The sequence below is a fragment of the Myotis davidii genome, unplaced genomic scaffold (assembly GCF_000327345.1).
Source record: "Myotis davidii unplaced genomic scaffold, ASM32734v1 scaffold993, whole genome shotgun sequence".
In the NCBI taxonomy this organism is placed as follows: domain Eukaryota; kingdom Metazoa; phylum Chordata; class Mammalia; order Chiroptera; family Vespertilionidae; genus Myotis; species Myotis davidii.
The window spans coordinates 1152863-1170754 of NW_006285483.1; the positions used below are offsets into that span (position 1 = coordinate 1152863).

The 17892-nt window shown below is 36.8% G+C and overlaps 1 protein-coding gene across 1 annotated transcript in view; it reads right to left on the reverse strand.

Annotated features, from left to right (window-relative positions):
* ACACA (acetyl-CoA carboxylase alpha) overlaps positions 1-17892 on the reverse strand; it is a 229022-nt gene that overhangs the window by 94038 nt on the left and 117092 nt on the right. The window contains exons 31-38 of the mRNA XM_015559072.1: positions 15996-16139; positions 15127-15223; positions 13840-13947; positions 9474-9530; positions 9228-9272; positions 2742-2783; positions 1502-1717; positions 520-675 (exon numbers count right to left, since the gene is read on the reverse strand). Coding sequence (XP_015414558.1) covers positions 520-675; positions 1502-1717; positions 2742-2783; positions 9228-9272; positions 9474-9530; positions 13840-13947; positions 15127-15223; positions 15996-16139 — 865 coding nt within the window. The remainder of the gene's footprint in view (positions 1-519; positions 676-1501; positions 1718-2741; positions 2784-9227; positions 9273-9473; positions 9531-13839; positions 13948-15126; positions 15224-15995; positions 16140-17892) is intronic.

Here is a 17892-nt window from a genome sequence, read left to right on the forward strand (position 1 = left end):
CAGAGGCCGGCAAGGCAGGCGGGGAACGTTGGTTTCCTCCGTCACTGAAGCAAGGAAGCCTCATGTTAGTTTCAAGCTGCCTGGCTGCCAGCCGCCATCTTGGCTGGCAGTTAATTTGCATATCGCCCTGATTAGCCAATGGGAAGGGTAGCGGTTGTACGCTAATTACCATGTTTCTCTTTTATTAGGTAGGATAGGGCTGCTATCATGGCAAATATCATTATACAGGTACCAATGGAGGAAGTGGAAAAGTTTTTATGTTTTTGTACTGCTTATAAATAAATAACCAGCAGGATAAATCATACCACCTTTATTCTTGAGGTCTGCTTTTCAAGGCTATAGCAAATTTCTGACACCATCCCAAAAACCAGTTTTATAAGCATTCTGTAAACTTTAAATATCAAGGGCTCAACCAGCTAATCAAGAATACCTGTGTCCAGGTCTTAGTGAGAATAAATATGAATGAATCTCACTGCTTCCATTTGCTACTTCTGGGAGAGAAGCTAAGAAGAAACGTACCTTTGATGGATCCATGATGACCGTGGGCACAAAGTTGAGGAAGATGTGGTTGCAGTCAGTACGAACATTTGTATTATTAAAAGCGACTTCCAACTCATCCATGGCTTCCAGGAGCAGCCGCTCCCCTTCATTTTGTAGATATTCAAAAGAAGCTTCCTATGCAGGAAGAAATCAACATTAATGTGTTTTAAGAGGCAATTATGAAATGGCTATTATAATTACTTAAGGCCCAGTGGTTCTCAACCCGTGGGTCGCCAACAATGAAAATACATCCTGCATATCAGATCTTTACATTATGATTCATAACAGTAGCAACATTACAGTTATGAAGTAGCAACGAAAATAATTTTATGGTTGGGTCACAACATGAGGAACTGTATTAAAAGGTCGCGGCATTAGGAAGGTTGAGAACCACTGAATTAAGCGGTGGTATGTCATGAATCATAAGGCACCTGCTAGAAGTGCATTCACCTTTCTCCCTAGTCAACCCAATAACCACAGACAGCAGGGGCAGGCAGGGGCAGATTAAGAATTCCTGCAGCCCTGGCTGGTGTTTCTCAGTGGTTAGAGAATTGACCCCTGGCCCACAGGATCTCAGGTTCGATTCCTGGTCAAGGGCATGTTACTGGGTTGCAGGTTCAATGCCTAGCCCTGGTTGGGGCGCGTGTGGGAGACAACCAATCAATGTGTCTCTCTCACATTGATGTATCTGTCTCTTCCTCTTTCCCCCTCCCTTCAACTCTCTCTAAAAAGTCATGGGGAATAAAAATATCCTCTGGTGAGGATTAACAAAAACTAAAAACAAAACACAACAATGGAATATTTACTTCTGTGAGAGAAATGATTCTCAGACTTCTGCTGGTTATTAGAGAGTGAGATGAACAAGAGCTTTGACTCAAAAAGAGAAAATCTAATTTTGAACCATGACTGTTTCTCTGTCCCTTCCCTCAGGGATAACTTCCCATTAAAGTACAGCACCCACCTTGGTGACCAGATCAGAATGTCTGATGATCGCACGGACAAAGAACCTATAGTCTGTCACTTCTGTGCCCACTTCCACTTTGGCTGCCCCAAGATACAGGTGCATCTTGTGATTAGCACATGGAATGGCAGTGAGGTCAAAATTTCTCATCCGGTTCAGCTCTAACTGGAAGGCGAGGGCAGGTTCCAAGTGACGATAAATACGATCCTCCTCAAACTGAGCACAAGAATTGGAGAAAAAACAGCCCACCAGAAGTGGTCACAGAATGATATTATGAATGCATACTTATGTAAAAGAGATGCTTAAAAATAAAAACATAAGCTATGATGTGCTAATGGACAACAAAAATGGTCTACATTCAAGGATAATGCTATAGCTTACATAAGGTTAGGCGCTAAAAAACCTATTTAACTTCCCAAGCTTTCATCATTTATGCTTTTACAAGTGATGATGCTTTCCATTAAAAACAAACAAAAAAATCAATTCCCCTAAAACTCCTGTAGCATTTAATATCTTTATTTTTTTTTTTTTAACAATGAACTACAAATTGTTTCACATTAACAACTACTTCACATACCAGTGTTTTGGTTTTACCCACCCAGTCTAAAATGCTCATGGGCAAAACCCATGTCTTATACTCTTATAATTTCTGGCACAATACAAAGGACACAGTAAATACTTGACAAATGAACATTATATAATTTTTTAAATAGAGGTATTTGGCTTTGAAACATCCTATATATACATATACATATATATACACACATATATATACATATGTATGTATATATATCTTAAGAACTATATTTACATTTAATATATTTTTTTGCTGAAATTAAATTGTTTTTCCAGAGTACATGTCAACTGAGTGAATGGTAACAGGAAGAAACCAACACAGTCTGAAAGTTTGTATTTTAAAATTTGAAAAACTGTAACTCTGAATATAAACTGTAGGTGATGAGAATAATCCTACTAAGTGTAGCAGTCCTTTAATATCACATCAAAAGCATAAGGATGATTTTGAAATTTATTGCTTTCTTGGGTAGGTCAGTATATTCGATTATTTCCTAAACCAAACTCTTTCAGAAGACAGCCTTCTTTCGTTCTAAGATACATGTAAGGCAAAGGGAAGCACAGATTCAATTAGAGAAAAAAATGGCAAAGATATGCCACTCTTAGACTTGTAAGGAAAAAGAAACATAAAAACAAAACAAAACAGAGGGAAGGAATTAGTTCTTACCTTATCCCTTGCTCGGAACGTGAAAAATTTAGGGAATTCTCTCTGTGTTAAAGGAAGGGAAAAATGTATCAGTCCTTCATAGATATGGTTCTTTAGGGATCAACACATAGTACAGAAGCACTCAAGCATCAAAAGACAGTTTCTTAGAAAATACAATCCTTACTGAACCTTAGCCTAGGGAATGTGAATGATCCTCTGGGTAACCATCACTTTGACCCCACTTCCACATTTGAGAATCACCACACCATTAACCTAACTTCAATAGTTACCCTCTCTTTTTGGGGGAGGAGGGAGAGGGGGTGGGAGCGGGGAATCGTATTTTTTCATCTCCCAAGTGAGAAAAAAAAATTCTTCCTGGGTGTTGCTCCTGGCACAACCTGGCAAATAAAACCAATATACTCTCTAAGCTTCTGCACTGCAATAGCAGTTATTGGACTGATTTCCCAAGTTTCCCCTTAAGAAACTCTTAAAATGAAACTAACCAGAAAGCATAAAATCCCCAATCCATGTGTCTTCCTCATTCACTCTCAAATCAATAATTTGAAGGGTTTAAATAATAACGTTTGAAGACAAAAGTAAAGATGTTACTTTGGTCACTACCACTACATGTATAAGAAAGAATGGGGTGGAACTAGTGAACATAGAATCATTTGGTCTTACCGCTCTTTTACAGGGCATTACAAAAGAAAGCAACCAATTTACTAGAACCTTATTAATTAACAAAGATGAATTCAATTAGCAGAGTCCATTAGTTTTTGAAATTTAACTTATTAACACCAAATACCCCCGTTTCTCGGATGGGAAGCTCTATTGGTGGTGTTAGAGTCAAGTCATTACTATGTGCCTCTATAGGAGGTTTCATTAGGCATCTTCTTCATTATGAGTGCAAGATAATCAAACACTCATTGGGACAAGGCAGAGAAGCCAGGACCAGCTGCATAAATGTCTCTCAATGAGCTTTAGGAACCATGAAGGAAACATGAGCTGAAATGAAAGCCTGCTAGGTGGCAGGCGCTCCCATGTGTTGTCCCCTTGAATGCTCTCAACAACTTCTCGAGGTTAGGTATCCATTTTACAGCTGAGGAAGCCATGACCAAGTGATATGCCCAGTATCAGAAACCTAGAATATGAACTTGGGTCTCTTCATGCCCTTCATCTCTACCACACTACTTCTCACGTGTAGAGCATTACCCCTCAATTTTTGTTATAATCCAGATTCAATAGAAGTCTTCTCTTTAAATAGAAAATTTTTTTTAAATTTAAGAAACAAAGCAAAATTCATACTGAAAAGTTGTGTTTCATGAATTTACTGAAAACTTATTAAATACTTTCCACAGGTATTACACCTCACCCTCACATTCACTATAGCTTGCACAGTTAGTAAACCTTCTTATATTTTTCTTGCATTTTAACTGTAAAGTTGCATTTAACAGGCTTCTAGGAGCTTGTTTAGCAAGCCTGGGAAACCCCCTATCCAGGCTTAGGTCTTTAAAAGTCTTTTGAAAGTGAACTTTACACAGCACTGATATTTTACTGATGGTGTTTTTATTCTAAGTAATTCTCTAATTCCCCTGAATAATAGTAAAGAACATGGGGATGACTTCAAGGTTAAACAGAAAGATGTTCAGCTGCATTGTCAGTAGGGTATATGCTCAGGGCTTTATAGTCTCATTTTTGTTTTATTCTTGAGAAATATGGCTTTCAGAGCATTACCTAAGGTAACACAAGTCAAAAAAGGAAGGGTAACAAAATACTTTCATGAAAATTTCTGAAAGGAAAGTGATGTACTAAATAAATATTTTACCTAATTGTTAAGATAGAATAGAAGAGTGTGATAAACATTAATTAATTAAAATATTTATTTAGTACATCACTTATTTAAATGACTATTTTCCTTCAAAAACGTAACAACAGAAACCAAAAAACACATTTTTAATTTTACCACTTAAACCAACTAAAAAAATTTGTAGTAACTGAAAGGTATGAAAAGCAAACAATTTGAATAGAAATGCCTTTATTACAAATAATGAAAGAGACTGACTAATTCTTGGCAGAGGTGGGAATAGACCACCAATAAGAAAAACCACTTTCATTAAAGTTAGCTAAGAAAAGGTGTTATGAGATAATATCAGCAAACATTTTTTGAATAAATTTTAGCTCTATAGAAAAATCCTCAATTTAAGCATAAAGCATTCAGAACAGGAGAGTAAGAACTTCTGTACAATGGGACAGCAGGATTAATGAGCAATTCTTCAAGTCTGAGGACTTTTATAGAAAGTCACCTCTTTTGGCATTCACACACACACAAACAAAAATCACAGGAATATAGAAAAACACACAAAAAAAAGAAATACAAAAGTCTGATCCTATAGTTTTAGTAAATTCCTTCATCCTACCTCATCCTCATATCGCCAATTTTTCCACTAACTGCATTCATGCTTATTTTATCACTAATATAATTGCTTTCCAGACATTCTACTAGTGTTATGGGCAAATATCATAATTGAATGTACACAAAGAAAAACCCTCTTAGTGTTCTGGTACCAAAAAACAAAAGAATGCAACATTTCTCACAAAGAAATTATACCCCTGCTGTGTTCTAAATCAGCCAACCATCATCAAGACAATCAAAATAATTTGACTAAATTAGCCAATCAAGACACCCTGCAAATCAGAGAATGTGAAAACCTGCAACAGAAAACATCATAGCTGATTATGATACTAATAATCGTGTTAAAAACCTAATGAGATGAAGAAATTGAAAGCTTGCTGGTGCAATTCTCTTTTACTTCAACATGCTGAGAACTAATTATATAGACTGTAATTAAAACAAAAACCCAAATCAAACCTTCTGAAAACTAATAGTTGATCCACTAGCAAACAAAACTACCAATTTTTTTCAGCTTTATTGAGATATAGTTGACATATAAATTTTTTTTAAAGAAATGAACTACTTAACCATGATAACTCTTTTCAATAGTGGTCTCTTCCTTCCAAAACATTTCATTTTAAAGTGCAAGTTATTTACATAAAATCAATAAAAGTGCGTCTAGGCTATTTATAGCAGAATTTTAAAAATCTCATGAAATCTTACAAATAAGTATCAAAAGGAAACTTTACAGATGCAAAATTGATTTAGAATCTCATCACAGTTTTTGGCCCTAATACTCTTGCTTAGGTGGCAAAGGATAAGAAGAAATCCTGAAAATGTACATTTTAGTATTCTTAAAAACACTTTGCTGAAAAAATATGGAAACTTCAAAAAGTATAGTACTTATATTCCAGTTAAATAGCACCTTCTGCTTCACGTTTTGGGACCTGAAATGTGAGTGAAACGAAGACTTAATACTACATGAATGCAGAGAGCTGCAGCTTTCATAGCTGCAAAAATTCAAAGCCTGTTCTTTGGCTTTTAAGGTTTCAATATTTTTTTTATTATGAAGAAGATATTTATAAGAATAGGCTAATTTTTCCTCAAATGTTCTGTTATTATAGTAATGTAAAGCAGTTATTCAAATCCCATGATAGGTACTTGATTTAATTACATGGTCTGGAAACAGACTCGACACCAAGTGTCCTTAATGCTGACAAATATTGCCAGCTCAGAACAGGCTTCATATAGAGTCAAGAGACTAAGGTAGCAGCAGGCATTCCAGTGGGACTGTGGAGATTAAACATCAAATTTTTGGAAATGCTTATAGCCTTCACTATATCTGAAAAAACACCTAACAATATACCCACTCTCTAGGAACCTCTACTCTGGCCCTCATTTACCTTGTTCTGGTTCTGAAATGGTCTGAGAGACAACTATGCAACAGTAGAGCTGCTTCATCCACACCAGCCAATATTGTTCTTGAACCAAACTTGGTAACCTTCCTCCACTCCTTGCCCCCTCATGTACGCTTGCTTTCTCTCTTCTATTCAATAATATAGGGATTTCACAGTGTGGAACAGGAGAGACTGCGTACATCACAGTGGATTACCAAGAAGCCAGAGAGATCAAGGGATTCATCTCTAACACTCACGGAAAGCTTCCTCTTTTTCACACTACACTAACTATGGGGCAAGCACACATTAGATGACATGACAAAGGCTAAGTACCCTTCATGAATGGTAAGCTACCACCAGCAGAGGAACTTACAGCAACACCATGGCAGTGAGCCCTGGATTTGTACAGCTCCTGCCAAGGGGTCCTGGCTATTGTAGATCCTGGATGGAATTCAGTAATAGTTGCCCTTGCCCCTTGTGTAACCACTAATCATTTCTAAGGGGCCTAACATAAAAATAACCCAACTCCTCTGCCATTCAATGCTTCAGAGAAAATCTAGTCTCCACCTTAATTTCTCTAAGTTCTAAAGCAACCTTTCCTACATTCATGACAAATCACGTCACTTGGAAATATAACCAATTTCCCACTTGATGTCACTATAAATAGGGACTGGACCATGATTCCTAAGAAAGACCCACAGCCGGGCTCATTTCTAAGTAGATTTTGCCTGTACATGTCCCTCTTCAACCTAAATCCAGAAATATTAGAGCAGAAAGGGAAAACATGTTTTAAAGCCATACACACACACACACACACACACACACACACACACACACACTCTAGGACATGACATAGATTTAGCAGTGAGACAGGATATATTTCTTTTCTATGTATAAAACACACTAAAAAAAAGCCTGTAATAATTAATTGCTTTGGCTTTTAAAAATTTTTAGTAGAGAGTTTTATCATGAAAATGCTTATTATGGGAAACCAGTTCACGTGCTATAAACATGAAGGCTCTATCTGAATCACTAGGAAAAAGGAAAACAATTTTACAAATTTAACATGACTCTCCAGAAAAATATAGTATCCCAAAGTCAGTGAAAAAATAAAAATCAGGATAAAGTTTAAGAACCTAGCCCAATACTCTTCCCAAATCCAGGGCCTGGCTCTGGCATGTCTACCTTAGCTCTGAACAGCATCTACCGGCCACAGTATTTATTCATGTCTCTCATATTCTATCCCCAAGTATCAATTTTATTCTCTAAGCTTTGGATGTTTCTTCCTATAGCTCCAGGGTTCCCTTTAAGCTCCTCATACTTCTTCACTGTCTCCAGTTTCCTATCTAAAGTTATTGATTGATATGTATCTGTACTCTGTTTGGCTTCCTGACATCAATAACATAGGAGAGTTGTGTAGTCCACAACACTTCCTAGAGCATTTCAGAGAATCTTAGCTCTTTAGTTTGCAGGGTAGACTCTCTTGTTTCTCTATAGACTAGACCAGCGATTTTCAATTGGTGTGCCGCAAGAATTTTTAAAACATGCCAATACCTGACTATTTAGTCAGGGGTACTAACCTCTTTTCCCTTAGATTGTTAAATTAAAAAATGACAGTAGCCAACACTACAATAGCTGTTCGGTGTGAATAAATCAAAATTATAACCATTTTTTGTCATATCAGCAAAAAACATATTTTTTGGTGTGCCACAGAATTTTAGTAATTAGTTTATGTGTGCCATGGGATTAAAAAGGTTGAAAATTGCTGGACTAGACCAACAAGGTGAACTGTTAGAAGGAAAACGAAATGTCAAGTGCTAAAGATCTAATAAACAAAACGGCAATAAAAGCAACCACACATAGGTCCTTAAGTTTAGAAAGTCATTTCCAGAATCCCAAATATTATCTTCATTATTGCAAATAAACAGGCCTTGAAAACTAATTTAATTATCTTAATTGATAAAACAAAATTCTTACCAGGAAAAGTAAAGCTTCCTAATATCCTCTGGAATCTTAGCTATATTAGGATCAACTTATAAAGAACTATTTTTACTACAATCAGTCATTTTAGAGAATGACATCTTTATTGCAAACTGGGTATTTGGTCTTAGTGCTATCATCATACCGATCATATGGGTATACTTTAGTTCCAATACCAGGCTAATAACTTACTTCTTTATTCAATAAAACTTTTAATCTCATAAATATTAAGTTAATTCAGTTAAATAGGAGAACAAGCAAGTTAATGTGCAATTTTTATTTATTTCCTGCTCCCAAAATTAACATAAGACAAAAGTACCAAGTTAGGCTTGGTTAAGGCATTTTAATAACAAATGACTGTTTCTCATAATTGATAATTCTCAATAATAGAACTTGAATCCTCTTTGGAAAAAGCCAAGACCCCAAAGTGCAATTGACAGCTCTCGATTATTGATTCACTGTGTGCGTAGAAGAAAATTAGCTCCTGCTTCTTCCTTATTCATCCAGATATGTATATGCTCATTCTTAATTATTTCTCAGAGATATACTGAGAATGTTATAGGGTAGAAAAAAACAACCATACAACGATCAAATAGTCATTATAATACTTTCTAAAAGAAGTGGGACCAAACATCAGTCCAGCCCTTCTAAATAACTCATACATATTCTATGTTTAAATAATCAATGGGAAACAGATAAAACAGTAAATAATATTTCATTATTGTTCCTTTTACTTACATGAAATCTCTGATCCACCTCATAGCTGATCTGTTTCCTAAAATCCTTTCAAATGAAAGACAGAAAGGAAAGAAATAATAAATTTAAAACCAAATTGAGTAAAAGATGAGTTAATGTTTTTCTTAAACTTATAGAAAAAAGTTATTTCTCAGCATAAATTCTACAAATAAGTTTATGATTATAACTCCACTTTCTGATTTTTAAAAATCCTAGCATTTTAAGAAATGTTAGACAGTACGCCAATACCTTTTGTGCAACCAGGAAAGTAAGGCGGCGGATTCCATGCTCAACCAGAGTAGCTTTCTATGGAGAGACATGTAAAATAAAAGATAGATAAGATCTCCATTCATCCTAAATCTTACCCCAATTCAGTCCTCCACAGGCTCTAATTGAGCTAAACATCCTTTTTGGTTATCTATCTATGTTTTGGGCTCAGTACCTTCAAACTTGCAAATAAATAAATTTCAATCTGGATCCTAGGACTAAGTCTTATGGAATAGGTTTTATATTGATCTGGATAAAATTGAGAGAGAACTTTGCATAGGAAAAGCAGTCATATGAAGTCACCTAAGTTCTCTAAGATCTGATTCACTTCAAGGTAGATTTTAGCACAATTCTACTTATAGAAATCACATTGGTGAGCATGTTCAAATGTGAAGATTAAAACTAAAACAGAAGATAAATGAAATCAGGTCATTCAGATCAGAAGAAGAAGAAAATTTCATAAAGTGGAAATTTCAGGTTCTAAACTGTTGTTTAGATTATACATAGCATCTACCATCATATACAGCATTCCTAGAATCCAACCTAACAAATCCTGATCTTTTTTCATTTATTCTAGAACATGCCTCCCCCTACTTTACATGAAAGTATTTTTAAAAAAAATTCTCTTTAAAAATTGCTAAAAGCAATGTTTAATCGACTTTTAAATTTAGTGATTATTCATATTTCAACTTGGCATGGCTGAGGAGTGTATCAGAAGGCAAGAGAGACCAGCAATTTCAGGACTGTCTCATATGAGTCTTGGGCCTTTGGATCTAAGCTTTCTTCTATCTGTACTGCTCATTTATCTCAAAAGGCAGAGACAAAGGAACAGTTTAATGAGCTAAGTAAACAGCATGATCTTAAAGGGCCCTAGCAAAAAGGGGCTACATGGCAACAAGTAGAAAAGCAATCTCACCAGTTGAATGACCTGTGAAAATATATGAGTAATACAAATAGAAAAAATATGTGGGTTTTTGCAACCTACGTCCAGACTTTCGTTTCATCAATTCCTTGCTATAACTCTAGCCAAGAAATATGTTCATAAGCCAATTCTTGATTTTCATGATACTATATATTTTTTAAATTCAAATTGGAGTCTGCTTATAAATAAGCACATTCCCAAGCCATTCCCTCCTATTGGAGAACATTTTCTATTATGGCATTTGCTTAGTAATAAAATTAATTAGCAACATAAGTAAAATATAATTGGAAAAATAAATTTCCTAATAATAAATTCCCTGGTCAAATTTACATAAATTTTGGTTTAATAACATTTAAAAATTATCTGTACTGACATCATAACTGTTATTATAAATAACCAAGTATTGATACTACAATAAGAAAAGGAAGAAAGGGAGGGAGGAAGGGAAGAAAGAATGGAGGAAGGAAGGAGTGATGGGAGGAGTGGAGAGAGGGGTGAGTGGTGGTGATTCTCAATCTTTCAGTGTGCCAAGGAACAGAAACATTTCTTCTGACACCACCAACAAAGAATTCCACCACAGCCAAGCCCTTCAAAGACAAGCATCAATAGCTATGTTCAGGCAAGGGAAGAAAATAACTTTAATAATGCCATGATTTAAAGTCAAAATTGTTATTGCTTTTAAAATTCCACAAGTGGCTGACAATAACAGCAGAGCAACAGGATTCTGATTACATTGTAATAATGCGGGCCTCACAGCAAGTCCACAGCTATTACCCAGCGATTAGGCGCCAGCACCTGGAGAAACTCCATTTACACTGACTGCTTCAATCTCCTCCACAAGTCATTTACAAATATATGATCCTAATTTCTCTGAGAGAAAAAAAGACATGCTGGGACTAGAAGATTATTTGGACAATTTGGATCAACCTATTTGATAGTTTAATGTGTGCTTTAAAAAAAAACTTTTTCTAAACTGCTAGGAACATGATCATGAAGTGAAAAATAAAACTAGTTATTTCAGCTTTTTTTTTATTACCTTTCCTTATTTTTATTTTTACATTCTTTTCAAAACAAGGAAGTGAAAATGCCTAATATTTCTGGATAAGCACAGTACCTGATGCAGTTAACAGCTTCTCTAGGCATGGAATGTCTATCCTTACCCTTCTGAATAGCCTCGGGCAAAGACAATGGATTTCTCTGTGCCTCAGTTTTCAAGTCCAGTAAAAGAAAAAGGTAATTTCTTATTGCCAATTAATGTTATAAATTTATGTAGTGAAGAAACAGCCTCTTTAAATCAACATATCATGACATACAGCACTAAGATCTGGGGGTAATAAAAAGCCTACAGTTGAGGTCAAAACAATCAAATAAGGGCAATTAGTGCCTCAAAACCTGAGAAGAAAATTTCAGATTATCTCAGCAAATAGCAGCATCAGCAGTCATGAACAACATTAGCACTCTTCCAGCTAAGGTTTCTTTGGTCCCTGGTTTCAGGTTAATTTTATGTGTTCACAAGACAAGGGCAAAAAGAAAGGTAAATTTCTCTTCTAAAGAAAAATTCCCAGGCATGTCCCCTATTTTCACTTTTCTGTAAGTGCCTTTCTTCAGGTTGGCCACTATAATCCCAGAGCAACATGAAGTAAATGCTAGGACTCATGTTAAGCACAAAGTTACCATCTTTTCCCAGGTATCTACCATTAGCATTACATGATGTGAATGCCGATGGCATTAATTGTTTATACTGCTAAATCATGCTTTTAAAAATCTATTCAGTTCTTTTTTTATAATAAGCACTATAGCTAGGTAGTTCCCATTCAAAGAAAACACATGGGTCTTTGTCATTAAGGACAGCTGAAGAGGACACTTTGGCACCTATCATATATTGCAATGACATGTAACTATATGCAGACTATCATTTTGAGCATGCCTACCCAGTCCCTCCAACTAAACTTGAAGCATCTTCAGGGCCAAAAGAATACATTATTTACTAAAGCACCTAGATCTGTGGCCCCGAGAAGTGGAATCAAAGCCTTAAATACTAATTTTTGCTCCATCATCTACCAGCTAGTGATCAAAGGGGGAAAGGGGGGCTTTAATTAATCTCTCTGAGTTTGAGTTTTTCCCCAAGTGCAAAACTGGAATAATTCCTAACTAATCTAACCTCATGGGACTGTGGTGAAGTGCAAATAAAAAATTGTACACAGAAGTTCTTTATAAATAAAAAGTATTATTATTGCTAGTGATTGTATGCTGACCAATTAAAAGTTCAAGGAAGGAAAAATACATTTTAGTTAAAGCTATTCAGAAAAGTACTCATAGAAGAGGTGAAATTTGAAAAAATCTTTAAAACAAGCAGGATTTGGAAAGAGAGAAAGAGAAACATTCCGGGTGAGGGGCAGAAGAGACAAGACACAAAGACTTAGGTATTTTCATGGAACAGTGAAGGCTAGATTGTTAGCCTTTGTCAATAGGCTGATGTTAAATATCAAGTTAAGGAGGCATCCTAGAAGTAACAGAGAATCATTGCTGAGTGGGAGAATAATTTGGTAAGAGGGCATTTTGGCCATTTAATTTTGTGGTGGTGAACAGAATGGAAACTATCTGGAGGGGAAAAGTGAAGGAAGATAGGTAGATCGCAAGTAAACCTGTTGTAGTGTCTCAGGTGTGAGGTGAATAAGGTTTTAAACCAGAAGATGGTAGAGGGAATTAAAAATCTGAAAAGAAAGAAAGGGAAGAAGGGAGGGAAAGAAACAGTACAAACAAAAAACAGACCTTGGTGACTGACCAGATACCAATAAACACATAGATTGTGGTAGAGGAGCAGCATCATGCAATGGCAAGGAAAAAGAGGAATTCAATGATTTCTGAATGACTGGTTACTTGGGTTTTTTTGTTTTTGTTTTGTTTGGGGGGAGGAGGGAGCAGATGAGGGGTCAGAAGAGGTGAAGGAAAATGATGAAAATTTAGGTTTAAGCTACGAAGTTTGATGTCAGTACGAGATATATAAGTCATACAAAATCGAAAGGAGAATGGGAGTATAACTGGTACCTTTAAGGGAGGGGATAAGAGGATACAGAAGAATCCTGAGGGGATTGTGGACATAGACATGCGGAAGTAAGCCACCAAAGGAAAATAGTCAGCAGGGGATTCAAAGTTCAAGACTGGAGCTCTGGGAAAGATTTAGGATCACACTTCCCTTCCTAAAACATTTTAAATAGTTGAGGTCTATATTTCTTGACATAAAAGATATTCATTATATACTATTAAGTCCCTTTGGAATTTTACCACTATAGGCAGAGAACTATGTGAAGGACATAGTCATCAACAGTGAGAGGCCTTGAAAGCAGCAACTGATAAAAAGATGGGTATGATACCCAGCCAGCAGGAAAGGAGCCATCACAGGTTTCCACCCAGCTGAAGGCTTACGTTTTGCTGGGTAAACTCTCTGAACATCGCTGCCAGCCTGTCATCCTCAATATCACAGTCAGTCTTGATAGCCACATTCAGAATGTGAATAGGTTCATCCCTGGGGACCTGTAACTCAAGAACACAAGACAAAGACATTAGGAGACTGGCTAATACAGAGGCAGAGAAAAATTATAGTACTTGGTAGAATGACTGAAAAAGAGATATATCCCACAGGACATTTTGATTTGCCCACTAGCACTCATAAGCAAATTGAAACCACCACCCAACATCCACAATGGAGACTGAATGAAGTAAAAGATCCAACTTTTTAAAAGATAAGGCAACAAAGGCATTAGCTAGAAGTGGCCCCACACCTTGACTTGACATGCCCTTGAAGATCAGTCTCAATTGTGTCACCAATAAAATGGGAATGAAACCAACTGCCACATCTCTTCACAGAAAGTGAAGAAAAATGAGTGAAAGAAGCCATCTGAACATATTCCCTCAAAATATATTTCCTAACAATTTATCATACAGTGTCAAACCACAGAAAAACAACCTGGTAGGGAAAAACAACAACTTGTTTACTGAGAAATGAAGAGAAGGGATTTAATAAAAGGACAAAGTTTTAAACAAAATGTGTAATATTCCTGCTATCTAAAGTCTACATTTCCTGAAGATTATAATAGTACTACTGTGCAAATATCCAAGCCATTACTACATAAGAATTGAAGTAACCAAAGCTGAAGTCTTTGAAACAACATTCAGAGACCCAGAAGCAGCTACAATGGATACAGCCGAGCCTATTCCACAGTATGGATTCCAGGATTAATATGTTTTAGGTCAGAATTTATATTCTACAAATTTCCAAAAATACTTTAAGTATATAAAATTAAATAATAAATAGTAGGGTAAAATGATGAATTCCTGCCCTGGCCAGTTTTTTGCAGTGGTTAGAACATCAGCCCGTGGACCAAAGGGTCACAGGTTCAATTCCTGGTCAAGGGCATGTTCCTTGGTTGCAGGCTGGATCCCTAACCCTGGTCAGAGTGCAAACGGGAGGCAACCAATTGATGTGTTTCTCTCACATCAATGTTTTTCTCTCACATCAATGTTTTTCTCTTCCCTCCCTCCATTATCTCTAAAAAAGAAAAAAAAAAATCAATGAAAAAAATATCCTCAGGTCAGAATTTTTAAAAAAGATGAATTCTTCCCTAGAACACTCCAAAGTCAGAAAGATAGGATATACACAGTACAAGCCATGGATCTGAAGGAGCAAAGCAGTCTCCCAACGGGACAGTATACCTTGTCTTCATCGTATAGAGACGTGTGACCTGCCTCAGGGAATGTGGGGCTTTGGGGTGGGGAATCACAGAAGCAGCCCATCACTTCACCAAAGATCCTGAAAAACGCCAGAGAAAAACACCCACCATGAAAATCCAAGTGGCAGAATATGAACGCTGCCATTGCCAGCTCAGTCTAAAAGAATAATCTACCCTACCCTGTGCTCAACAGTCAACTGAACGCAATCACGAGTGGCTAGAGGTGATATGCAAAATTTCACCAAGTGGCAGAAATTAGGGGGATGGATTGTTTCAACTTTAATAAAGCATATTTTTTTCTTTTTAATAAAGAATGATCTAAAGCTTTTTGTTTTACTTTTTTCATATGTAAGATATGAGCACTGCTGTCATCATCAGTCTTAAAGTAACAGAAAGAGCCTGGGACTGGAGCAGTGACAGACCAATGTAATTACCCCTCCCCCTAGGGTAATGCATCAGTATACATCAAGAGATAGATGCTGAATGCATTTAATCAAAAGATGTATCGTCTCTGGTGGGCTCACTCTAGTGTTGTGTTTAATTTCTCCTGACATTTCACTCATCACAGAGCAGACAGCTTCTTCTGCTAGCTCCTAAGGAAAAGATGGTTTTTTGTTTGTTTCTTTTTTTCTGACCAGGCTCATATAACAACTAGAGGCATGTAGAGTCTGAATAAGAGGTAGAAATGGAAGGACATATACCTCTCTGAGGGCATATACAGCAAGGGCTACATCTCCTTAGCTGGCTCATGGCTCTTCTGGGGACCTTTATTCATTTGGCAGAAATCTGAGACCCCCAAAACACAGACGCTCATCGCTCCTCTTGTACATACACAGCTCCACAATGTCTTACCTGACAAAATCTTCAAAAGTCCGAAAAGAGACCATTCCACCCATCCGCTGACATGGTGGAGTGAATGAATTGTCCAACAGCACGTCGCTGACATTAGCTACATGAGTCATGCCACAGTGGTTGAGGTTGGAGGAGAAGGACATTCTAAATGGTAATTCAACCAAGTGTGTTAGACAAGGAGGGTAGAAGCAAGGGCTGGGAGAGTAACAATAGAGAAAAGGAGCTAGGGGAAAATTCAGAAATAGGATCAGGTTGCAGAGCAGATTTGGTTTTTTACCCAGTATGGATAAGGCTGTCTTGCTATAGTCACATTAACCCTTTCATTTGAATTCCACCACCACCACCACCCCCTACCCCATGTATACAAACACACAAACTGTATTTTTACCACTCCAAAATCTCTCCAAATAAAAATCTAAGGACTGTCAGGAATTTCATGAGAGTTTTAATACAATGACATCATGGCGTGTCTGATGAATAAACAGCACATAGGGGTTAAAAACCATTCTGCATCTTCCCCTTCCCTAAAACATTTCCTATTTTAAAAGAAAGTAAGCAAGCCAAGGAAGTTGTAACTAGGCAATACTTAAGGCATTTTTCTCTAGTAACTGTAATAGATTAAGTATTCACAGATAGATATATGCATGTGCGACAACTCTAAGTCATTTGGAATGGTTTAGTAGATCATTATAAAAAACATTATTTACCATACAGAAACAAGTCACAGTCTATAAAAGGAACTTATGAAGTATTTACTTTTTTCTTTAATGGGCTGATAGACACAGCAGTCATAAGAATTATAGCTCCTCCCTTTTTGAAAGAGATATTTTCAACCCTAAATTGCAAAATTTCTATTTTATAGTCAGACATTTCTATACCAAGGTAAGCATACCTTCACCAAAAGCCCTTAATAAATCCCAGCAGGATATGAAAGGGCAGAGCATGGGTCTCACAGTATGTGTAAGCATGACAAACAAGTGTTAAATGGAGATGCTCAAAGAGAACTGAACTGATTTGTTCAATCTAAAAACATAATGAAGCTGTATATTCCTTGATGCACCTCAGCAGTATGCACTGATAAATAATACTGTAAAGTGTTTCTGAATGCGCAGTCAATCAGGGCAGCCTGTTAGGAAGGACCAAGCTGAAGGATGCCTCTAGGACTTGCCTGACATGTTACCGGCATACTGATCGGAAGCAAGTTCAGAGCAAGGCAATGGCACCTGACCTTCAGGGAGCTGCTCTAAAATCTCCTTAAGTGCACCACCTGCCGCATTGCAGGGGGAAGAGAGCCAGCAATGTGGACTTGAGATCTGGGTACATACTGTACTCTACTGCAAATTGTAATTATAAAAGGCAATGGAATTTTTTTATAGGATGGAATTGCTGCTCACACAGACTATGGAGACTGACGCTCCGGATTTTTATTCCCTTGGCAAATCATGACTATGAAGAAGGTACTTCATCTTTGACAGTACTGGGGAATAGAAAGGCAGAGTGAGAGAGGAAACCATTGATACCATGAATGAAACAAACAAACAAATGAAACACAGCAAGCAAGTCTTACACATGGTGCTCACTAGAAACTGGGATTCAGAGTTGTATGAACTCCGAAATGCTATCATCCTCTTTTCTAGGATCACCAAATATATTCACTAAAGGAGCAAGTTTGTGAGGTATTGTATCTTTTCTACCTGCCTGGTAGTAGACAGGAAAGATAAAAGAGTTCCAGATAACACTTAAAGGGAACTCCCTCTAAATAAGCTATCAGGCTGTGCTTGTGGCAAACATAGGGTTAAATATCATTTTTATTCAGCTGAACCCCATGGGAAATATCCACTATTCATTTTCCCTTGGTACTATGTTCATGGGTCAGAACAGCTGAAGGCAAGCAGGA